The 27,031-nt window shown below is 45.8% G+C and overlaps 1 protein-coding gene across 1 annotated transcript in view; it reads left to right on the forward strand.

The window, feature by feature from the left end:
• The window catches only part of LOC137333462 (putative sodium-coupled neutral amino acid transporter 8), an 85,471-nt gene extending 74,535 nt beyond the window's left edge, over nucleotides 1–10,936 (forward strand). The window contains exons 7-10 of the mRNA XM_067997612.1: nucleotides 3,233–3,380; nucleotides 5,567–5,766; nucleotides 7,365–7,416; nucleotides 10,755–10,936. Of these exons, the coding sequence (XP_067853713.1) occupies nucleotides 3,233–3,380; nucleotides 5,567–5,766; nucleotides 7,365–7,416; nucleotides 10,755–10,860 (506 nt within the window). The 3' untranslated portion in view covers nucleotides 10,861–10,936. The remainder of the gene's footprint in view (nucleotides 1–3,232; nucleotides 3,381–5,566; nucleotides 5,767–7,364; nucleotides 7,417–10,754) is intronic.
• The last annotated feature ends 16,095 nt before the right edge of the window (nucleotides 10,937–27,031 follow it).

Genomic DNA, 27,031 nt, shown 5'->3' on the forward strand with positions numbered 1-27,031 from the left:
GTCCACAAGGGTTGCAAGAACCTCAAATTTATTGGACAAGCACAGGGACTGAGGCTCCTGCAATACTACCTCCTGGATCCCCGTACCTGCCTCACTCACAGTCACACCCTCCTGTCCCTGACCACGTGTCAATTCTAAAGTATTTAATCTAACGGGCGTGACTGCCTCCTGGATCAAAAGGTCCAGGTAGTTTTCTCCCTCCCTGATGTCTCGCAATGTCCGCAGCTCGGGCTCCAGCTCCTCAACTCGGAGCCGAAGTTCCTCGAGATGTAGTCGCCCTGGACAAAACTGTCCACAAGCTCCCACATATTGCAGCAGCAACACATCTCCTGTTCTCCCATTATTTTATTTATTTAATTAATTAATTTAGTGTTAATCAAATTATTTACCTCGTTTAATTTATTAGATTAATTAAATTAAGTTTAGTTTTTAAAATTTAGTTATATGCTATATGTTAACTTAAAACTTAGCCCACAGTCACTTCCAATCACTTACCTGCCTCACCTGTGACATCACACTGCAGTTTTCTCTTGTTGCAGGTCTGCTCCTTTTATCCCCTCTCCCAGTCTTCTGCTGCTCAGGTCTGCCGCCGCGCTGCAGAAAAAGTTAGGAAAAGCAAGGCAAAGCAGCACCTCCTTCCCCCACTTCACCGAACTCCCACACTCACCAAACTCTCAAGTTGCTCACTCCGTGCCCGCTGCACTCAGTGCTGGTTGCACTCACAGGCCCCTGTGTTTCTACCTGTTTGTGACTCAGATGAGTCAGCTCTGCTCTGCTACTGTTTCAGGAACCAGTTTAATCTAGCTAACCAATTAACTAACTACCATATACCACTGTCATAGTGCTAATGATGGTGAAGATGGTGGTGATGGTGCCGATCATGGTGTTAATGATGGTGAAGATGATGGTGATGGTGCCGATCATGGTGCTAATGATGGTGATGGTGCCGATCATGGTGCTAATGATGGTGAAGATGATGGTGATAGTGCCGATCATGGTGCTAATGATGGTGATGGTGCCGATCATGGTGCTAATGGTGGTGATGGTGCCGATCATGGTGCTAATGGTGGTGAAGATGATGGTGATGGTGCCGATCATGGTGCTAATGGTGGTGAAGATGATGGTGATGGTGCCGATCATGGTACTAATGGTGGTGAAGATGATGGCGATGGTGCCGATCGTGGTACTAATGGTGGTGAAGATGATGGTGATGGTGCCGATCATGGTACTAATGGTGGTGAAGATGATGGCGATGGTGCCGATCATGGTGCTAATGGTGGTGAAGATGATGGTGATGATGTACCCGTGTACTGCTCTGCTAAATTTCTATTTCAACAATTTCATAAAATGGCCTTCTTCATATCAGTGGATTTCTACCACAGAAGTGCAGAATGGTGTGATGCTTCAGACCCACATGTGCGATCTCCCCCCACCCCTTTATAATACCTCTACCCCCTCCCCCCTGTGGAGCTCTGTTACTCCCCCCCCCTCATATGAATTGGTCCTTTCCCCCATGTGGGGGTTTTCACCCCTTTACATGGGAGTCTGGCTCTCCCCTCATGTGGAGACCTGTCTCTTCCTAGTGTAAAGATATCTCTCCCTCCCTCTAGGGTCAGCTTTGTGCTGTGGGCCCATCCCCATTGGATTGATACTGGTTCAACTCATGTTGTGGTCTTACAACCAGCAAACAGGGTGGAATTTCACCCCATCAGTGCGGAATTTCCTTAAACCTCTCCATGATATTTTTAGGTTTTTGCACGAGATGTTCTCCTTGGAATCAGTATTACTGGCCACTTCCTTAAGAGGATCTCATGACCCATATGAACTGGAGTGTGCCTTTGTCTGCGACTAGGTAAATTTACTGAGTCACAGGGGTCAATCCGAACATTTGCCACAGCACTCTGTCTTACTGGAATGTATTACATTCTGACATGTCACCTCCTCGACTTAGGACAATGGAAGAGTATAAGATACCAGATATTTTATTTAACATTAAACAGGTAAACGATCAGTACTTGGTACAAACAGGATATTTACAATAATTACAATCTTTACTGATCTCCTCAAAATGTCGAAGCAGCAAAAACATTTCTGATCTATCCTTCCACATCAAGCTGACCCTTGAAATTCCCTTGCTTAAGTCGTAGGAGGCCAGCACCGAGTCTCCGATTAATACTGTGCTCCTGATAGCCTTCTTGAACCGCTGCAGTCCGTGTGGTGACGGTTCTCCCACAGTGCCGTTAGGTTGGGAGTTCCACAATTTTGACCCAGCGATGATGAAAGAACAGCGATATATTTCCAAGTCAGGATGGTGTGTGACTCGGAGAGGAAGTTGGAGGTGATGGTGTTCCCATTGCTGTTCTTCTCCCTCTGGGTGGTGGAGGTCGCAGGGGAGTGAGGTGCTGTCGAAGAAGCTTTGGCGAGTTGCTGTGGGGCATGCTGTGGATTGTACACACTGCAGCTGGTGGTGAATATTGAGTCCAGTGGTGGGGAATCAATTAAGTAAACACAGTTCCTAAGCCGTCGTGAGAAGGCTCAAGGGGTGCTGCTATAGGCCCCACAAGGACTCCTTGGTCCTCCCCTTCCAACAACCAATGATCAGCTTGGACTCCCCACCCCTCCCCCAACAGTAATCTTATACGAGGCACTGTTTTCTTAGGTCCCCGGTGACCACCTGCTGCCACTCCCACCCACCTCCCTCCACATCATTCCACATCATTTGGGTTTGGATGGGAGTCAGACCTGGACTACGCCAATGAGACCTGGGAGTAAAGTGGCCGGGACGTCATATCGACGACTGAGAGGGAACCTGCCGCTCGCCCCTCTGCTCCTGTGCTGAACTCTCGACCCCGGGTTAAAATCTGAGAGTGCGCTGTGACCAGCAAGAAAGAATCCCATAAATAATCCACCACGGACAATCCTATCGCTGGGGTATTGTTCCGACTGACTCAGGGTGATGACACCTCCGAGACTCTGAATCCCACTGTGCCGCACTGCTGGATATTGGGAGAACCCATCCACCTTTATCCATTCCCACCCACCTGAGCCCCCAGTTTAAATGATGACACTTTTCCGTTGCGTCTGCTGCTCTGTGGGAGTGTCGTCAATCCCTGGTGAATTGTCCGGTACACAAGGGTCACAATCTGTAAAATCTAGGGCTGAGATTACATTCTTCTATTAAAAAAAGTGAAAGCAAGTCTGTAAACGGGATATCTTTTGTGATCTGTTGCAGGGATGTATGGATACTTAACGTTTGGTACGGAGGTGGCAGCCGATATACTAATGTCATACCCGAACAATGAGGTTCTCATTATAATAGGGAGGCTGCTCTTTGGGATCTCCATCATCACCATCTATCCCATAATACTCCATTTGGGGAGGTAGGTTGAGTTTTTCTCATCTCCATTCACTTCTGTCACTGAGGAGAATATCATGAGGTAACCAGCTCATTGACATCACTTTGATTCCCCCCTTTAATACAATTAATTAATTGGGGTGTCGCAGAGCTCCTCGATCACGGGCATAGAGTGACGCAGGGGCGGGCAGTGCCCTCCAGCTGGGCATCACACTCTCTGGGCACCAGCCTCACTGCAGGAGGGGGTTAAGGGAGCTCCAGCACTCGGTAATGTGACTGGCGACTGGTGAATTTTGCCCTCTGTCCGTGTGCTGTCCAGCAATGGGGTTTTTGTTTCTGGGAAAGGGGGATGTTTAAAAACTGAACCCCAGGAATGGGAGGGCCTAATGACAACTGAGACCTGAGCCACGGTAACTACAGACACTCACTCAATCTGATTAGTTCACCTGAGGCCCATCGGGGTAGATTTTCAACCTGTCACCCGGGCATGACTCTGGCCTCGCTGATCAGCCGCCCATTGTAGACCCCGCCTGGTCTTTGGAAATAAAAATCGGGCGGTGGATCCTATAACGGGCCCCGATCTGTGATGCCTGTTTTATGCCTGGGGCAAAAATCTACCTCACTGTATTGTAAATCCCCCCCTTTTGATTCAGTTCCCACCCGGACTCAGAACTCTTGCTCTGTGAATGAGAGTCTTCACTAGTTATCATAAAGGTGAAGCAAAATGGGAGAATTTAGGAGATGAACAGCACAGACCCCCTCCTATAGAAACAGGAGGAGGTCACTCAGCCCCTCAGGCCTGTTCCGCCATTCAATTAGATCTTGGCTGATCTGAACCTCAACTCCATTTACCCTCCTTTGCTCCATATCGCTGAATACCCTGACCCAACAAAAATCCATCGATCTCAGCTATCAAGGGATATGGAGTAAAGACGGGAAAATGGAGTTTAGGTGCTGATCAGCCATGATCTAATTTGAATGGTGGAACAGGCCTGAAGGGCCGAATGGCCTACTGCTGTTTCTAATGTTCCTATGCTCCTCAGTATTGAAAATTCAAATTGACCCCCAGCATCCGTAGTCTTTTGGTGGAGACGATTCCAGATTTCCACTACCCTTTGTGGGAAAAAGTGTTTGCTGATTTCCCCACTAAATGGCCCAGCTCTAATTTTTAATTATGCCCCCTTGTCCTGGATTCCCCCACCAGAGGAAATAGTTTCTCTGCATCAACCCCACCGAATCCCCTTTATCATTTCAAACACCTCGATTAGATCTCCCCTCAACCTGCTAAACTCAAGGGAATACGAAGCAAATTTACGCAACTTGTCCATATAATTTAACCCTTTAAGCCCCGGTATCTAACCTATTCTTGATACTGATGCGGGTTAGGCATTCCCTGGGAACCCTGTGTGCTGAGGGAGTGACGGGACTCATGAACAGATCAAACACAAGTCTGCTGCTTTCCGCTCTGTCTGTCGTTCCTGAAGCAGTTTCTGGAGCCCGTGGAGAATTGGGTAACGTGGACATCGTCTCATTGTGACCCAACAGTGTCAAGAGGAAACCTTATCAGTGTTGCCTGTAATCATTACATTGTTAGCTACAGGCATAGTCCATGAGGGGATAATGGAGGGTACAGATTGGGGTTTAGAGATGGTTTAACCAGCTGTGAGCGCAGTAGCCTCGTGGTTATGGTACCGGACTAGTAACTCAAAGGTCGCGGGTTCACAGAGGCAGGTTGTGAGATTGAATTCAATAATTCGGGTAATTTATGGGCTGGCACCAGAACAAAACGACCATGAAATCTTTCAGATATTCGTAAAAATCCAACTGGCTCACAGATGTCCTTCAGGGAAGGGAACCTGCCGTCCTTACCCGGTCTGGGCCTACACGTAACTCCAGTCCCACGCAATGTGCTTGACTCCTAATGCCCTCTGAAGAGGCCACTCAGTTGAACCAATCGCTGTGAAGATGGATGGCAGCATCTCAAGCACAAGGCCTTCCACCTTCTCCGGGTGTTGAAATGTGGCCTTGCCAACTTCCTGGGAACCAATGAGCGAGGATGGATTGGCTAATCTGTAGCGTCAGTCCAAGCCCACTCTCGTAGATCCTCGGCCCCACACTGAGGACGTGTGTGAGGAGGTCCTGGGGCAGGTTCGTGTGGAGGGAGAATCTGTTTAAATCAGCTTGTTTGTCTCTCTCTCTCTCCTTCCCCAGGTCTGTGATTCAGGAGCTGTGGGCGAAGCACAGACCTCAGAATGTGGTGATCACAGCGGTTTACGAGAGGAGACTGAGGGTGATGCTGACAACCTCCTGGGTCCTGGTGACCATGGGGGTAGCGCTGTTTGTCCCAGACATCAGTGAGGTCATCAATCTCATCGGGGGGATCAGTGCCTTCTTCATTTTCATTTTCCCAGGTATAGAAGGTTCCGGAATGTTCTTCAGAGTGGGGGGTTTAATGTGACTCAGGGATTTGAACCATCCTTGTGTGAGAGTGATTCCATTCCGTGTCCTCGCTCACAATCCTGAGGGATGTAACTCCACCAAACATGATGTGGCCCTCCTTTATTCCCCACTCTCTACCCCACCCCCCACCCCACTCCCTTCTCCTGACACGTTGACTCTTGCTGGGGTACAGGGGTGTCAGAAATTCCCCAGCCTCTACCTCAACCAATCACCCATTTTCATTCGTGATCGAGTTAGTGTCAGCAGGCTATTCAACCAGAGAAGGCATCACGGCCGAGTCTCGATCCTGTCCTCACACAATAGTCACCCCTGCATCAGGATCGAACCCAAACAGGCCAGATACAGAGTGAGCCCCCTCAGCAAGACCATGCATGCAATGTTCCAAAACACCAAACAGTCAGCAAGGTCTCGATTGGGAGGGGGGGTTATCAGAATATCGAGAGGTCACTGCCTGGGAATTTCCATCTGTTGGAATCAATATTTATTTTTTATTTGATATTGGGATATGAACATAGAACAGGAGTAGACCATTCAGCCCCTCGAACCTGTACCACCATTCATAGATTATGGATGATCTGTATCTTAACTCCATTTACCCGCCTTTGCTCCATATTACTCGATACCCTTACCCAACAAAAATCTCTCGATCTCAGCCTCGAAAGCTCCAATTGACCCCCTGTAACTACAGACTTTTGGGGGAGAGAGTTCCAGATTTCCACTCCCCTTTGTGTGAAGAAGTGCTTCCTGATATCACCCCTGAACAGCCTAGCTCTAATTTTAAGGTTATGCCCCTTTGTTCTAGAGTCTCCCATCAAAGCAAACAGTTTCTCTGTATCTACTCTATCAAATCCCTTTATCATTTTACACACCTCGATTAGATCACCCCTCAATCTTCTAAACTCAAGGGAATACAAGCCAAGCTAATGCAACCCGTCCTCCTAATTTCATCCTATAAGCCCAGGTATCATTTTGTGGTGATGTGGTCAACACTGGCAAGGCCACATCTGGTGGACCATGTCCATGAACCATGTCCATGAACCACTGCAGTCCTTGTGTTGATGGTGATAGGTAGGATATTGATAAAGGAACAGTGAAATATGTCCACGTCAGGATGGTGTGTGACTTGCAGAGGAACGTAGAGCTGATCTACAAGGAATCAATGTCTACCCATTCGTCCTCTCTCTGTAGGTTTGACATGTTCCACTATTTGTCCTCTCACAGCACTGAAACGGCCCCTGACTGTGACCATGGTAAACTATCCCTCCTCATCCTTCTCCACCTCTCTTCAGCCTTTGACATGGTTGATCACACCATCCTCCAGCTGGGTGGGACTGCCCTCACCTGGTTCCACTCTCCCCCATCCAGTCGTAGCCAGAGAATCTCCTGCTATGGCTTCTCTTCCTGCCCCCGCATCGTTATCTCTGGAGTCCCCCAAGGACCTGTCCTTGGCCTCTCTGGGAAGCGCCTTGGGAGGTTTTTCTACTTTAAAGTCGCTGTATAAAGACAAGTTGCTGGTTATATCTCACCACCTCCCTTCTCTCCTTTGCAGGCCTGTGCCTAGTGTGCGCGATGCAAACTGAACCAGTGTCTCCCAGAGTAAGGTAATCTCCAACCTGTGTCAATCAGCATCGATGTACTGCTTATAAAATGGGGGCTAGCACTGCTGAGCAAAGTGAAAGTGTCCTCTGGATATTGATGGAATGTGCGGCAGAGAGAGGCTAAAATCAGGACAGGAGACTTCCCACCAACTTCGCTGTCGTTACCATTTTGGTTTGGGCCTGAAATAGGTGTCCAAGACTCCTGTCTGAGACAGGCGGGAGCCTCGCTACTAGATGCCAATTGTGGGGGTCCTACAGTGTAACATCGGACTCTGGGAGCTATTTTAACGGTAAACGCTCGGTGCCCGCAGTGCGCGAGGCGACTACAACCCAGCGGAACGAGGCGTCCTGTAAAAGGACCGCTGGAGGCCGCTGGAGATAAACCACCGGTCTTTTGGAGAATCCTTTAGGACCCAGGATGAGCCCTACACCACCGAGGAAAATGCTGCCGCCCGCTTACTAACCTCCCGCCAACCCTGCTACCTGCCCCCTCCACACTGTCCCCATCGGACCAGCCCTCCCCTTTAAGGCAGAGCTCGTCTGACTTTTAAGGCTGAGTTAGGTGGATTCCTGATTAACAAGGGAGTCAAAGGTTATCGTAGGGAAAGTAGGGTTGAGGTCACAATCAGATCAACCTTGATCTTATCAAATGGCAGAGCAGGCTCGAGGGGCTGAATGGCCTACTCCTGCTCTTAATTTATATGTTCGTATGTCTGTCAAGTTTAAACGAGGCCCTACCATTAAAACGTCCTCGAGATCTCCCGATCGCGCCCCCACTGCCCGCCCGGTGTACGCCACACACCACAAATCACCCCCCTCCCCCCAAGGTGCGAGGAGCCTGAGGCCCAGCGGGAATCATCGTCCCTGCCACTTATTGCGGTTCTGCTCTTCCATTGTAACAATCGCAGAAACGGGAATTCTCAGTCAAACTCTATGCATGTCGGAGCATTCCCAGTATGAGGTAGTTAGACACGTACCCGCCCGGCTGGCAGGTCGGCAGCTGGTGGGAAAGACGAAAGAGCCATCCAGGTAAGTCAAACAATGAGCTCTTTGGAGCCAGGAGGAGCATGAGATCTCCAGGCTTCACAAGAACAGTCTCAGCCTCCCCTGCCCTGACCTCTTTACCCTCCCGAAACCCCTCCCTACCTCTTCCCTGGAAGCCATCGGGTGGCTAAGACCCACCAATCTACCCCTGATGACAAGACCGGCTCTGGTGGGCAGAGAACTTACTCCCCAGAGCAGTTTTCCAATGGAAACCTGCTCCAGGTTAAAATCCACCCCAAAATCCCAAAATTTGTAACACCGACGCACCCAGTTCCACAATGTCTGCAGGGGATCCACTATCTATGCTGATAGGGTGAGATGAAGTAAGGTGGGAGGAGGCATTAACCCCAGCATAGTCCTGTTGGGCCGAATGGCCTGTTTCTGTGCTGTGAAAGTCTATGTAATTCTCTGTAACACCCCCCATCCCCATAACAGAGTCATTCCAAGCTCTTCCGATATACTTTTCCTTTTGCAATCGAGCGTCTCCCAGGCCCAAACCCTGCAGCAGTCTGCACTGTCCCTATGTGGTTTTAGAATCATACAGCACAGAAGGCGGCCATTCGGCCCATCGTACATGTCCTGGCTCTTTGAAAGAGCTATCCAATTAATCCCACTCCCTTGCTCTTTCCCCAAAGCCCTGCAAATTTTTCCTTTTCAACTATAGATCCCATTCCCCTTTTGAAAGTTACTATTGAATCTGCTGATTGAATCAGAATGATACCGGGGCTAAAAGGGTTAAATTATGAGGACAGGTTGCACAGAGGAGGCTTGTATTCCCTTGAATATAGAAGATTAAGGGGTGATCTAATTGAGGTGTTTAAGGTGATTAAAGGATTTGATAGGGTAGATAGAGAGAAACTATTTCCTCTGATGGGAGAGTCCACAAGGGGACATAACCTTAAAATTAGAGCCAGGCCGTTCAGGAAGCACTTCTTCACACAAAGGGGAGTGGAAATCTGGAACTCTCGCCCCCAAAAAGCTGTTCAGGCTGGGGGTCAATTGAAAATTTCAAAACTGAGGTTGATAGGTTTTTGTTCGGTAAGGGGATTAAGAGTTACGGAACCAAGGCGGGTAAATGGAGTTAAGTTACAGATCAGCCATGATCTAAATGAATGTAGAACAGGCCTGAGGCCTTCTTCTGTTCCTACATTCCTATGTTGCTGCTTCCACCATCCTTTCAAGCAGTGCAATCCAGATCAGAACAACTCGCTGCGTAAAAAATACTGCCAATTATCTTCAATCTGTGTCCTCTGGTTACCGACCCTCCTGTCAGTGGAAACAGTTTCTCCATATTTACTCTATCAACACTCTTCATAATTGTGAACACTTCTATTAAATCTCCCCTTAACCTTCTCTGCTCTAAGGAGAACAATCCCAGCTTCTCCAGTCTCTCCACATAACTGAAGTCCCTCATTCCTGGTATCATTCTGATTAATCCCCTCTGCACCCTCTCAAAACCCTTGATATCCTTTCTAACTCTGGTGCCCAGAATTGGACACAGTCATTTATAAAGCTTTACCATAACGTCCTTGCTTTTGTACTCTATACACAGGCTCTTGTGGCATTACTGTTATGATAGAATGGATAGGAGCAGGGAGGTAGGAGAGGCAGGAGCATGCCAGCCCCTCTAAACTGTTGCTATGGACACAGAAGATCTTCACTGACCTTGGCTCACTCTTGCTTCTGAGTCAGAAGGTCATGGGTTCAAGTCCCACTCCAGAGATTTGAGCATATAATCCAGACTGATACTCCAGTGTAGTACTGAGGGAGGGCTGCACTGTCTGAGGTGTCGTCGCTTAACCGAGGCCCTGTCTGCCCTCTCAGGCCGACGTAAAATATCCCATGGTATTATTTTGACAAGTAGGGGAGTTCTCCCAGTTTCCTGGCCAATATTTATCCCTCAACCAACACCTAAAAAACAAAAGCAAAATATTGCGGATGCTGAAACAAAACAAAAACAGAAAATGCTGGAAACACTCGGCAGGTCAGGTAATCTCCGTGGTGAGAGAAACAGAGTTAATGTTTCAGGTCAGTGAACTTCGATCAGAACTCATTCAGCTCTGATTCTCTCTCCACAGATGTTGCCTGACCTGCTTGAGGGCTTCCAGCATTTTCTGTTTTCATCACTAAAAACCAGATTATCAGGTCATTTATCTCATTGCTGTTTGTGGGATCTTGCTGTGCACAAATTGGCTGCCATGTTTCCTACATTACAACAGTGACTACACTTCACAAATACTTCATTGGCTGTTGATGTTGATTGCTGCCATTTAATTGAACTTCTTTTCTGCCCTCAGATCCTGTCTTATTTCCTGGGGATCAGTCACAATCCTGTGTGGAGTGTTCATCTTTGGACAGAGTACTGCCACTGCCACAATGGAGCTGATAGAGAGACTGGTCTAAACCCTGCGAGTATGATCCCAGCTGGGTTCAATATGTGTACAGTGCAGTCAAATACATGGAGTTACCTGTCAGACACTCCGTCATCATTTTACATTTTGTAAATTTGTTCCTCTCTAAGTCCGTGTGTTTCTGTGTGTGCGTGTGGCGTGTGTTTGTGGCTGTGTGTGTGTGGTGTGTGTGTGTGGCTGTGTGTGTGTTTCTGTCTGTGTGTGTGTGGCTGTGTGTGTTTTCATATGTGTGTGTGTGTGTGTGTGTGTTTGTGGCTGTGTGTGTTTGTGGCTTTGTGTGTTTGTGGCTGTGTGTGTGTGTATTTCTGTGTGTGTGTGCGTGTGGTGTGTGTTTGTGGCTGTGTGTGTGTGTGTGTGTGTATTTCTGCGTGTGTGTGTGTGTGTGTGTGTGTGGCTGTGTGTGTGTGTGTGTGTATTCCTGTGTGTGTGTGCGTGTGGTGTGTGTTTGTGGCTGTGTGTGTGCGTGTGTGTGTGTATTTCTGTGTGTGTGTGTGGTGTGTGTATTTCTGTGTGTGTGTGTGTGTGTGGTGTGTGTTTGTGGCTGTGTGTGTGTGTGTGTGTGTGTGTGTATTTCTGCGTGTGTGTGTGTGTGTGTGTGGCTGTGTGTGTGTGTGTGTGTATTCCTGTGTGTGTGTGCGTGTGGTGTGTGTTTGTGGCTGTGTGTGTGCGTGTGTGTGTGTATTTCTGTGTGTGTGTGTGGTGTGTGTATTTCTGTGTGTGTGTGTGTGTGTGGTGTGTGTTTGTGGCTGTGTGTGTGTGTGTGTGTGTGTGTATTCCTGTGTGTGTGTGCGTGTGGTGTGTGTTTGTGGCTGTGTGTGTGCGTGTGTGTGTGTATTTCTGTGTGTGTGTGTGGTGTGTGTATTTCTGTGTGTGTGTGTGGTGTGTGTATTTCTGTGTGTGTGTGTGTGTGTGGTGTGTGTTTGTGGCTGTGTGTGTTTTCATGTCTGTCACCCTTCAATCTTCTACACTCAAGGGAATACAAGTTTATGTAATCTGTCCTCATAATTTAACCCTCTAAGCTTCGGTATCATTCTGGTGAATCTGTGCTGCATCCCCTCCATGGTCAATATATCCTTCCTGAGATGCGGTGCCCAGGGCTGAATGGAGTGCTCCAGATAGGGTCTGACCAGAGCTTTACATAACTGAAGTGTAACTTCCTCCCCTTTAAATTCCAGCTCTCTTGAGATAAAGGCCAACATTCCGTTAACCTTTTTAATCACTTTTTGTACTGTACACTGGCTTTTAATGATTTGTGTACATGGACTCCTAAATCTCTCTGCTCCTCCACAGTTACTTCAAATTACTCCGATTTATCTTTCTTGGGTCGAAAGTGGGTGACCTGACATTTGCCCACATTGAACTTCAATTGCCATAGTTTTGTACACTCACTTAATCCTTTATAACTTTTGCTCCCAACTGCACGACTCACTGTCCCTCTCAACTTAGTGTCTGCCAACTTGGATGGACAACTCTCTATTCCTTCAGCGAAGCCATTAATAAATATGGTGAAAAGTTAAGGCCCCAAAACGGATCCCTGGGGAACATAACTTGTCACATCCCCACTCCGTCTTCCACCTCCCAACCAGTTTCAAACCCAAGTTAGAAGATTCCAATTCCGTGCGCACCCATTTTTACTAATAATCATTTGTGTGGAATTTTTTTGAATGCCATCTGTAATTCCATATATAACATCCATAGACACTCCCTTATCCATGGACACTCCCTTATCCATAGACACTCCCTTATCCATGGACACTCCCTTATCCATGGACACTCCCTTATCCATGGACACTCCCTTATCCATGGACACTCCCTTATCCATGGACACTCCCTTATCCATGGACACTCCCTTATCCATAGACACTCCCTTATCCATGGACACTCCCTTATCCATAGACACTTCCTTATCCATAGACACTCCCTTATCCATAGACACTCCCTTATCCATAGACACTTCCTTATCCATAGACACTCCCTTATCCATAGACACTCCTTTATCGACACTATCCATGGACACTCCCTTATCCACGGACACTCCCTTATCTACACCATCCATAGACATTCCCTTACCTACACCATTGATGGACACTCCCTTATCTACACCATCCATAGAAACTCCCTTATCTAAACCATCCATAGACATTCACTTATCTACAAAATTGATGGACACTCCCTTATCTACACCATCCATAGACACTCCCTTATCCACACCATCCATAGACACTCCCTGATCTACACCATCCATAGACATTCCTTTATCTACACCATCCATAGACACTCCCTTATCTACAACATCCATAGACACTCCCTTATCTACACCATCCATAGACACTCCCTTATCTACAACATCCATAGACACTCCCTTATCTACACCATCCATAGACACTCCCTTATCTAAACCATCCATAGACACTCCCTTATCGACACCATCCATAGACACTCCCTTATCTACATCATCCATAGACACTCCCTTATCTACATCATCCACAGACACTCCCTTATCCACACCATCCATAGATATTCCCTTATCTACACCATCCATGGTCATTCCTTTATCTACATCATCCATAGACACTCCCTTATCTACACCGTCCATAGTCATTCCTTTATCCACACCATCCATAGACACTCCCTTATCTACACCATCCATAGTCATTCCTTTATCTACATCATCCATAGACACTCCCTTATCTACACCATCCATAGTCATTCCTTTATCTACACCATCCATAGACATTCACTTATCTACACCATTGATGGACACTCCCTTATCTACACCATCCATAGACACTCCCTTATCCACACCATCCATAGACACTCCCTTATCTACACCATCCATAGACACTCCCTGATCTACACCATCCATAGACACTCCCTTATCTACACCATCCATAGACATTCCCTTATCTACACCATCCATAGACATTCCCTTATCGACACCATCCATAGACACTCCCTTATCTACATCATCCATAGACACTCCCTTATCTACATCATCCATAGACACTCCCTTATCTACACCATCCATAGTCATTCCTTTATCTACACCATCCATAGACACTCCCTTATCCACACCATCCATAGATATTCCCTTATCTACACCATCTATAGTCATTCCTTTATCTACATCATCCATAGACACTCCCTTATCTACACCATCCATAGTCATTCCTTTATCCACACCATCCATAGACACTCCCTTATCTACACCATCCACAGTCATTCCTTTATCTACATCATCCATAGACACTCCCTTATCTACACCATCCATAGTCATTCCTTTATCCACACCATCCACAGACACTCCCTTATCTACACCATCCATAGTCATTCCTTTATCTACATCATCCATAGACACTCCCTTATCTACACCATCCATAGTCATTCCTTTATCTACACCATCCATAGACATTCCCTTATCTACACCATCCATAGACACTCCCTTATCAAAACCATTCATAGACATTCCCTTATCTACACCATTGATGCACACTCCCTTATCCACACCATCCACAGACACTCCCTTATCTACACCATCCATAGACATTCCCTTATCTACACCATCCATAGACACTCCCTTATCTACACCATCCATAGACACTCCCTTATCTACACCATCCATAGACACTCCCTTATCTACTCCATCCATAGACATTCCCTTATCTACACCATTGATGGACACTCCCTTATCTACACCATCCATAGACACTCCCTTATCTACACCATCCATAGACACTCCCTTATCTACACCATCCATAGACACTCGCTTATCTACACCATCCATAGACACTCCCTTATCTAGATCATCCATAGACACTCCCTTATCTACACCATCCATAGACACTCCCTTATCTACACCATCCATAGACATTCTCTTATCTACACCATCCATAGACATTCCCTTATCTACACCATCCAGAGACACTCCCTTATCTACACCATCCATAGACATTCCCTTATCTACACCATCCATAGACATTCCCTTATCTACACCATCCATAGACATTCCCTTATCTACACCATCCATAGACACTCGCTTATCTACACCATCCATAGACACTCACTTATCTACACCATCCATAGACATTCCCTTATCTACACCATCCATAGACATTCTCTTATCTACACCATCCCTAGACACTCCCTTATCTACACCATCCATAGACATTCCCTTATCTACACCATCCATAGACATTCCCTTGTCCACACCATCCATGGACACTCCCTTATCCATGGACAATCCCTTATCCATGGACACTCCCTTATCCAGAGACACTCCCTTATCTACAAGATCCATAGACACTCCCTTATCTACAGCATCCATAGACACTCCCTTATTCAAAGACAATCCCTTATCTACACATCCAGGAACACTCCCTTATCGACACCATCAAAAGAGACTCCCTTATCCATCGACACTCCCTTATCCATAGACACTCCCTTATCCATAGACACTCCCTTATCCATAGATACTCCCTTTATCTACACCATCTATAGACACTCCCTTATCTACACCATCCATAGACACTTACTTATCTACACCATCCATAGACAGTCCCTTATACATAGACACTCCCTTATCCATGGACACTCCCTTATCCATAGACACTCCCTTATCCATAGACACTCCCTTATCCATAGACACTCCCTTATCTAAACCATCCATAGACACTCCCTGATCTACATCATCCATAGACACTCCCTTATCTTAACCATCCAGAGACACTCCCTTATCTGAACCATCCATAGACACTCCCTTATCTACATCATTCATAGACACTCCCTGATCTACACCATCCATAGACACTCCCTCATCTACATCATTCATAGACACTCCCTTATCTTAACCATCCATAGACACTCCCTTATCTTAACCATCCATAGACACTCCCTTATCTAAACCATCCATAGACACTCCCTTATCTACATCATCCAGAGACACTCCCTGATCTACACCATCCATAGAAACTCCCTTATCTGCACCATCCATAGACACTCCCTTATCTGCACCATCCATAGACACTCCCTGATCTACACCATCCATAGACACTCCCTTATCTACACCATCCATAGACACTCCCTTATCTAAACCATCCATGGACACTCCCTTATCTACACCATCCATAGACACTTACTTATCTACACCATCCATAGACACTCCCTTATACATTGACACTCCCTTATCCATGGACACTCCCTTATCCATAGACACTCCCTTATCCATAGACACTCCCTTATCCATAGACACTCCCTTATCTACACCATACAAAGACACTCCCTTATCTAAACCATCCATAGACACTCCCTGATCTGCATCATCCACAGACACTCCCTGATCTACAACATCCATAGACACTCCCTTATCTTAACCATCCATAGACACTCCCTTATCTGAACCATCCATAGACACTCCCTTATCTACATCATTCATAGACACTCCCTGATCTACACCATCCATAGACACTCCCTTATCTACATCATTCATAGACACTCCCTTATCTGCACCATCCATAGACACTCCCTTATCTACACCATCCATAGACACTCCCTTATCTACACCATCCATAGACTCTCCCTTATCTACACCATCCATAGACATTCCCTTATCTACACCATCCAGAGACATTCCCTTATCTACACCATCCATAGACACTCCCTTATCCACGGACACTCCCTTATCTACACCATCCATAGACTCTCCCTTATCTACACCATCCATAGACATTCCCTTATCTACACCATCCAGAGACATTCCCTTATCTACACCATCCATAGACACTCCCTTATCCACGGACACTCCCTTATCTACACCATCCATAGACTCTCCCTTATCTACACCATCCATAGACATTCCCTTATCTACACCATCCAGAGACATTCCCTTATCTACACCATCCATAGACACTCCCTTATCCACGGACACTTCCTTATCTACACCATCCATAGACTCTCCCTTATCCAAAGACACTCCTTTATCCATCAACACGCCCTTATCTACACCATTGATGGACACTCCCTTATCTACACCATCCACAGAAACTCCCTTATCGACACCATCCATAGACACTCCCTTATCTACACCATTGATGGACACTCCCTTATCTACACCATCCATAGACTCTCCCTTATCCAAAGACACTCCTTTATCCATCAACACGCCCTTATCTACACCATTGATGGACAATCCCTTATCTACACCATCCATAGAAACTCCCTTATCTACACCATCCACAGACACTCCCTTATGTACACCATCCATAGACATTGCTATATCTACATCATCCATAGACACTCCCTTATCGACACCATCCATAGACATTCCTTTATCTACACCAGACATAGACTCTCCTTCATCTAAACCATCCATAGACACTCCCTTATCGAAACCATCCATGGACACTCCCTTATCTACACCATCCATAGACACTCGCTTATCTACACCATCCATAGACATTCCCTTATCTGCACCATCCATAGACACTCCCTGATCTGTACCATCCATAGACACTCCCTTATCGACATCATCCAGAGACTCTCCCTTATCTGCACCATCCATAGACACTCCCTTATCTACACCATCCATAGACATTCCCTTATCTACACCATCCATAGACATTCTCTTATCTACACCATCCATAGACATTCCCTTATCTACACCATCCATAGACACTCCCTTATCTACACCATCCATAGACACTCCCTTATCCATAGACACTCACTTATCCATAGACACTTCCTTATCCACGGACACTCCCTTATCCATGGACACTCCCTTATCCAGAGACAGTCCCTTATCTACACTATCCATGGACACTCCCTTATCCATGGACACTCCCTTATCTACACCATCCATAGACACTCCCTTATCGACACCATCCAGAGACACTCCATTATCCATAGACACTCCTTTATCTACACTATCCATGGACACTCTCTTATCCACGGACACTCCCTTATCGACACCATCCATAGACACTCCCTTATCCATAGACACTCCTTTATCTACACCATCCATAGACACTCCCTTATCCATAGACACTCCCTTATCTACACCATCCATAGACACTCCCTTATCGACACCATCCATAGACATTCCCTTATCTACACCATCCATAGACACTCCCTTATCTACACCATCCATAGACACTCCCTTATCTAAACCATCCATAGACATTCCCTTACCTACACCATTGATGGACACTCCCTTATCTACACCATCCAGAGAAACTCCCTTATCGACACCATCCATAGACATTCCCTGATCTACACCATCCATAGACACTCCCTTATCTACACCATCCATAGACACTCCCTTATCTAAACCATCCATAGTCATTCCCTTATCTACACCATTGATGGACACTCCCTTATCTACACCATCCATAGACACTCCCTTATCTGCACCATCCAGAGACACTCCCTGATCTACACCATCCATAGACATTCCTTTATCGACACCATCCATAGACACTCCATTAGCTACAGCATCCATAGTCATTCCTTTATCCACACCATCCATAGACACTCCCTTATCTACACCATCCATAGTCATTCCTTTATCTGCATCATCCATAGACACTCCCTTATCTACACCATCCATAGTCATTCCTTTATCTACACCATCCATAGACACTCCCTTATCCACACCATCCATAGACACTCCCTTATCCACATCATCCATAGACACTCCATTATCTACACCATCCATAGACACTCCCTTATCTACTCCATCCATAGACATTCCCTTATCTACACCATTGATGGACACTCCCTTATCTACACCATCCATAGACACTCCCTTATCTACACCATCCATCGACACTCCCTTATCTACACCATCCATAGACACTCCCTTATCTACACTATCCAAAGACATTCCCTTATCTACACCATTGATGGACACTCCCTTATCTACACCATCCATAGACACTCCCTTATCTGCACCATCCATCGACATTCCCTTATCTACACCATCCATAGACACTCCCTCATCTACACCATCCATAGACATTCCTTTATCTACACCATCCATAGGCACTCCCTTATCCAGATCATCCATAGACACTCCCTAATCTACATCATCCACAGACACTCCCTTATCGACACCATCCATAGACATTCCTTTATCGACACCATACATAGACTCTCCTTTATCTAAACCATCCATAGACACTCCCTTATCGAAACCATCCATGGACACTCCCTTATCTAAACCATCCATGGACACTCCCTTATCTACACCATCCATGGACACTCCCTTATCTACACCATCCATAGACACTCCCTTATCTACACCATCCATAGACATTCCCTTATCTGCACCATCCATAGACACTCCCTGATCTACACCATCCATAGACACTCCCTTATCTACACCATCCAGAGACACTCCCTTATCTACACCATCCATAGACACTCCCTTATCTACACCATCCATAGACACTCCCTTATCTACACCATCCAGAGACACTCCCTTATCTACACCATCCATAGACACTCCCTTATCTGCACCATCCATAGACACTCCCTTATCTACACCATCCATAGACACTCCCTTATCTACACCATCCAGAGACACTCCCTTATCTACACCATCCATAGACATTCCCTTATCTGCACCATCCATAGACATTCTCTTATCTACACCATCCATAGACATTCCCTTATCTACACCATCCATAGACACTCCCTTGTCCACACCATCCATGGACACTCCCTTATCCATGGACACTCCCTTATCCATGTACACTCCCTTATCCAGAGACACTCCCTTATCTGCAAGATCCATAGACACTCCCTTATCTACAGCATCCATAGACACTCCCTTATTCAAAGACACTCCCTTATCGACACATCCAGGAACACTCCCTTATCTACACCATCAAAAGAGACTCCCTTATCCATCGACACTCCCTTATCCATAGACACTCCCTTATCCATCGACACTCCCTTATCCATCGACACTCCCTTATCCATCGACACTCCCTTATCCATAGACACTCCCTTATCCATAGACACTCCCTTATCTAAACCATCCATAGACACTCCCTGATCTAAACCATCCATAGACACTCCCTTATCTACATCATCCACAGACACTCCCTGATCTACAACATCCATAGACACTCCCTTATCTAAACCATCCATAGACACTCCCTTTTCTAAACCATCCATAGACACTCCCTTATCTACATCATCCATAGACACACCCTGATCTACACCATCCATGGACACTCCCTTATCTACACCATCCATAGACACTCCCTTATCTGAACCATTGATGGACACTCCCCTATCTACACCATTGATAGACACTCCCTTATCTTAACCATCCATAGACACTCCCTTATCTGAACCATCCATAGACACTCCCTTATCTACATCATTCATAGACACTCCCTGATCTACACCATCCATAGACACTCCCTTATCTACATCATTCATAGACACTCCCTTATCTTAACCATCCAGAGACACTCCCTTATCTTAACCATCCATAGACACTCCCTTATCTGAACCATCCATCGACACTCCCTTATCTACATCATCCAGAGACACTCCCTGATCTACACCATCCATAGACACTCCCTTATCTGCACCATCCATAGACACTCCCTTATCTGCACCATCCATAGACACTCCCTTATCTACACCATCCATAGACACTCCCTTATCTGCACCATCCATAGACACTCCCTTATCTACACCATCCATAGACACTCCCTTATCTACACCATCCATGGACTCTCCCTTATCTACACCATCTATAGACATTCCCTTATCTACACCATCCAGAGACATTCCCTCATCTACACCATCCATAGACACTCCCTTATCCACGGACACTCCCTTATCTACACCATCCATAGACTCTCCCTTATCTACACCATCCATAGACATTCCCTTATCTACACCATCCAGAGACATTCCCTTATCTACACCATCCATAGACACTCCCTTATCCACGGACACTTCCTTATCTACACCATCCATAGACTCTCCCTTATCCAAAGACACTCCTTTATCCATCAACACGCCCTTATCTACACCATTGATGGACACTCCCTTATCTACACCATCCACAGAAACTCCCTTATCGACACCATCCATAGACACTCCCTTATCTACACCATTGATGGACACTCCCTTATCTACACCATCCATAGACTCTCCCTTATCCAAAGACACTCCTTTATCCATCAACACGCCCTTATCTACACCATTGATGGACAATCCCTTATCTACACCATCCATAGAAACTCCCTTATCTACACCATCCATAGACACTCCCTTATCTACACCATCCATAGACATTCCTTTATCTACACCAGACATAGACTCTCCTTCATCGAAACCATCCATAGACACTCCCTTATCGAAACCATCCATGGACACTCCCTTATCTACACCATCCATAGACACTCGCTTATCTACACCATCCATAGACATTCCCTTATCTGCACCATCCATAGACACTCCCTGATCTGTACCATCCATAGACACTCCCTTATCTACATCATCCAGAGACTCTCCCTTATCTACACCATCCATAGACACTCCCTTATCTACACCATCCATAGACATTCCCTTATCTGCACCATCCATAGACACTCCCTGATCTGTACCATCCATAGATACTCCCTTATCTACATCATCCAGAGACTCTCCCTTATCTACACCATCCATAGACACTCCCTTATCTACACCATCCATAGACATTCCCTTATCTACACCATCCATAGACATTCTCTTATCTACACCATCCATAGACATTCCCTTATCTACACCATCCATAGACACTCCCTTATCTACACCATCCATACACACTCCCTTATCCATAGACACTCACTTATCCATAGACACTTCCTTATCCACGGACACTCCCTTATCCATGGACACTCCCTTATCCAGAGACAGTCCCTTATCTACACTATCCATGGACACTCCATTATCCATAGACACTCCTTTATCTACACTATCCATAGACACTCCCTTATCCATAGACACTCCCTTATCCATAGACACTCCCTTATCTACATCATCCATAGACATTCCCTAATCTACATCATCCATAGTCATTCCTTTATCTACACCATCCATAGACACTCCCTTATCCACACCATCCATAGCTATTCCCTTATCTACACCATCCATAGTCATTGCTTTATCTACATCATCCATAGACACTCCATTAGCTACAGCATCCATAGTCATTCCTTTATCCACACCATCCATAGACACTCCCTTATCTACACCATCCATAGTCATTCCTTTATCTGCATCATCCATAGACACTCCCTTATCTACACCATCCATAGTCATTCCTTTATCTACACCATCCATAGCCACTCCCTTATCTACACCATCCATAGACACTCCCTTATCCACACCATCCATAGACACTCCCTTATCCACACCATCCATAGCCACTCCATTATCTACACCATCCATAGACACTCCCTTATCTACTCCATCCATAGACATTCCCTTATCTACACCATCCATAGACACTCCCTTATCAACACTATCCATAGACATTCCCTTATCTACACCATTGATGGACACTCCCTTATCTACACCATCCATAGACACTCCCTTATCGACACCATCCATCGACACTCCCTTATCTACACCATCCATAGACACTCCCTTATCAACACTATCCATAGACATTCCCTTATCTACACCATTGATGGACACTCCCTTATCTACACCATCCATAGACACTCCCTTATCTGCACCATCCATAGACATTCCCTTATCGACACCATCCATAGACATTCCTTTATCTACACCATCCATAGGCACTCCCTTATCTAGATCATCCATAGACACTCCCTTATCTACATCATCCATAGACACTCCCTTATCGACACCATCCATAGACATTCCTTTATCGACACCATACATAGACTCTCCTTTATCTAAACCATCCATAGACACTCCCTGATCTACACCATCCATAGACACTCCCTTATCTGCACCATCCATAGACACTCCCTTATCTGCACCATCCATAGACACTCCCTTATCTACACCATCCATAGACATTCCCTTATCTACACCATCCATAGACATTCGCTTATCTACACCATCCATAGACATTCCCTTATCTACACCATCCATAGACACTCCCTTATCTACACCATCCATAGACATTACCTTATCTACACCATCCAGAGACATTCCCTTGTCCACACCATCCATGGACACTCCCTTATCCATGGACACTCTCTTATCCATGGACACTCCCTTATCCAGAGACACTCCCTTATCTGCAAGATCCATAGACACTCCCTTATCTACAGCATCCATAGACACTCCCTTATTCAAAGACACTCCCTTATCGACACATCCAGGAACACTCCCTTATCTCCACCATCAAAAGAGACTCCCTTATCCATCGACACTCCCTTATCCATCGACACTCCCTTATCCATCGACACTCCCTTTTCCATACACACTCCCTTATCCATAGATACTCCCTTTATCTACACCATCCATAGACACTCCCTTATCTACACCATCCATAGACACTCCCTTATCTACACCATCCATAGACACTTACTTATCTACACCATCCATAGACACTCCCTTATACATCGACACTCCCTTATCCATGGACACTCCCTTATCCATAGACACTCCCTTATCCATAGACACTCCCTTATCTAAACCATCCATAGACACTCCCTGATCTAAACTATCCATAGACACTCCCTTATCTACATCATCCACAGACACTCCCTGATCTACAACAACCATAGACACTCCCTTATCTAAACCATCCATAGACACTCCCTTTTCTAAACCATCCATAGACACTCCCTTATCTACATCATCCATAGACACTCCCTGATCTACACCATCCATGGACACTCCCTTATCTGCACCATCCATAGACACTCCCTTATCTAAACCATTGATGGACACTCCCCTATCTACACCATTGATGGACACTCCCTTATCTACACCATCCACAGAAACTCCCTTATCGACACCATCCATAGACACTCCCTTATCTACACCATTGATGGACACTCCCTTATCTACACCATCCATAGACACTAACTTATCCAAAGACACAACTTTATCCATCAACACGCCCTTATCTACACCATTGATGGACACTCCCTTATCTACACCATCCATGGAAACTCCCTTATCGACACCATCCATAGACACTCCCTTATCTACACCATTGATGGACACTCCCTTATCTACACCATCCATAGACACTCCCTTATCCAAAGACACTCCTTTATCCTTCAACACGCCATTATCTACACCATTGATGGACACTCCCTTATCTACACCATCCATAGAAACTCCCTTATCGACACCATCCATAGACACTCCCTTATCTACACCATTGATGGACACTCCCTTATCGACACCATCCATGGACACTCCCTTATCTACACCATCCATAGACACTCCCTTATCTCCACCATCCAGAGACACTCCCTTATCTGCACCATCCATAGACACTCCCTTATCCATGGACACTCCCTCATCCATAGACACTACCTTATCTACACCATCCATAGACACTCCCTTATCTAAACCATCCATAGACACTCCCTTATCTAAACCATCCATAGACACTCCCTTATCTAAACCATCCATAGAAACTCCCTTATGTACCTCATCCATAGACACTCCCTTATCTAAACCATCCGTAGACACTTTCTGATCTACACCATCCATAGACACTCCCTTATATGCACCATCATTAGACTCTCCCTTATCTACACCATCCATAGACTCTCCCTTATCTACACCATCCATAGACACTTACTTATCTACACCATCCATTGACACTTACTTATCTGCACCATCCATAGACACTCCCTTATCTACACCATCCATAGACACTTACTTATCTACACCATCCATTGACACTTACTTATCTGCACCATCCATAGACACTCCCTTATCTACACCATCCATAGACACTTACTTATCTACACCATCCATAGACACTCCCTTATCTACACCATCCATAGACACTTACTTATCTACACCATCCATTGACACTTACTTATCTGCACCATCCACAGACACTTACTTATCTACACCATCCATAGCCACTCCCTTATCTACACGATCCATAGACACTCCCTTATCGAAACCATCCATAGACATTCCCTTATCTACACCATTGATGGACACTCCCTTATCCACACCATCCATAGACACTCCCTTATCTACACCATCCATAGACATTCCCTTATCTACACCATTGATGGACACTCCTTTATCTACACCATCCAGAGACACTCCCTTATCTACACCATCCATAGACACTCCCTTATCTAAACCATCCATGGACACTCCCTTATCTACACCATCCATTGACATTCCTTTATCTACACCATCCATAGACAATCCCTTCTCTCCACCATCCAGAGACACTCCCTTATCTACTTCATCCATAGACATTCCCTTATCTACACCATTGATGGACACTCCCTTAACTACACCATCCATAGACACTCCCTTATCTACACCATCCATAGACACTCCCTTATCTACACCATCCATAGACACTCCCTTATCTGTACCATCCATAGACATTCCCTTATCTGCACCATTGATGGACACTCCCTTATCTACACCATCCAAAGACACTCACTTATCTGCACCATCCATAGACACTCCCTTATCTACACCATCCATAGACACTCCCTTATCTGCACCATCCATAGACACTCCCTTATCTACATCATCCATAGACACTCCCTTATCGACACCATCCATAGACATTCCTTTATCGACACCAGACAAAGACTCTCCTTTATCTAAACCATCCATAGACACTCCCTTATCTGCACCATTGATGGACACTCCCTTATCTACACCATCCAAAGACACTCACTTAACTGCACCATCCATAGACACTCCCTTATCTACACCATCCATAGACACTCCCTTAACTACACCATCCATCGACACTCCCTTATCTACACCATCCATAGACACTCCCTTATCTCCACCATCCATAGACACTCCCTTATCTGCACCATTGATGGACACTCCCTTATCTACACCATCCAAAGACACTCACTTATCTGCACCATCCATAGACACTCCCTTATCTACACCATCCATAGACACTCCCTTATCTACACCATCCATAGACACTCCCTTATCTACACCATCCATAGACACTCGCTTATCTACACCATCCATAGACATTCCCTTATCTGCACCATCCAGAGACACTCTCTGATCTGCACCATCCATAGACACTCCCTTATCTACACCATCCAGAGACACTCCCTTATCTACACCATCCATAGACACTCCCTTATCTACACCATCCATAGACACTCCCTTATCTACACCATCCAGAGACACTCCCTTATCTACACCATCCATAGACACTCCCTGATCTACACCATCCATAGACATTCCCTTATCTACACCATCCATAGACATTCTCTTATCTACACCATCCATAGACATTCCCTTATCTACACCATCCATAGACACTCCCTTATCTACACCATCCATAGACACTCCCTTATCCATAGACACTCACTTATCCATAGACACTTCCTTATCCACGGACACTCCCTTATCCATGGACACTCCCTTATCCATAGGCACTCCCTTATCTACACCATCCATAGACATTCCCTTATCTACACCATCCATAGACACTCCCTTATCTACACCATCCATAGACACTCCCTTATCCATAGACACTCACTTATCCATAGACACTTCCTTGTCCACGGACACTCCCTTATCCACGGACACTCCCTTATCCATGGACACTCCCTTATCCATGGACACTCCCTTATCTGCACCATCCATAGACACTCCCTTATCGACACCATCCATGGACACTCCCTTATCTACACTATCCATAGACATTCCCTTATCTACACCATTGATGGTCACTCCCTTATCTACACCATCCATAAACACTCCCTTATCTGCACCATCCATAGGCACTCCCTTATCTAGATCATCCATAGACACTCCCTTATCTACATCATCCATAGACACTCCCTTATCGACACCATCCATAGACATTCCTTTATCTACACCATACATAGACTCTCCTTTATCTAAACCATCCATAGACACTCCCTTATCGAAACCATCCATGGACACTCCCTTATCTACACCATCCATAGACACTCCCTGAT

This window comes from Heptranchias perlo, chromosome 16 (genome assembly GCF_035084215.1).
Source record: "Heptranchias perlo isolate sHepPer1 chromosome 16, sHepPer1.hap1, whole genome shotgun sequence".
NCBI lineage: Eukaryota > Metazoa > Chordata > Chondrichthyes > Hexanchiformes > Hexanchidae > Heptranchias > Heptranchias perlo.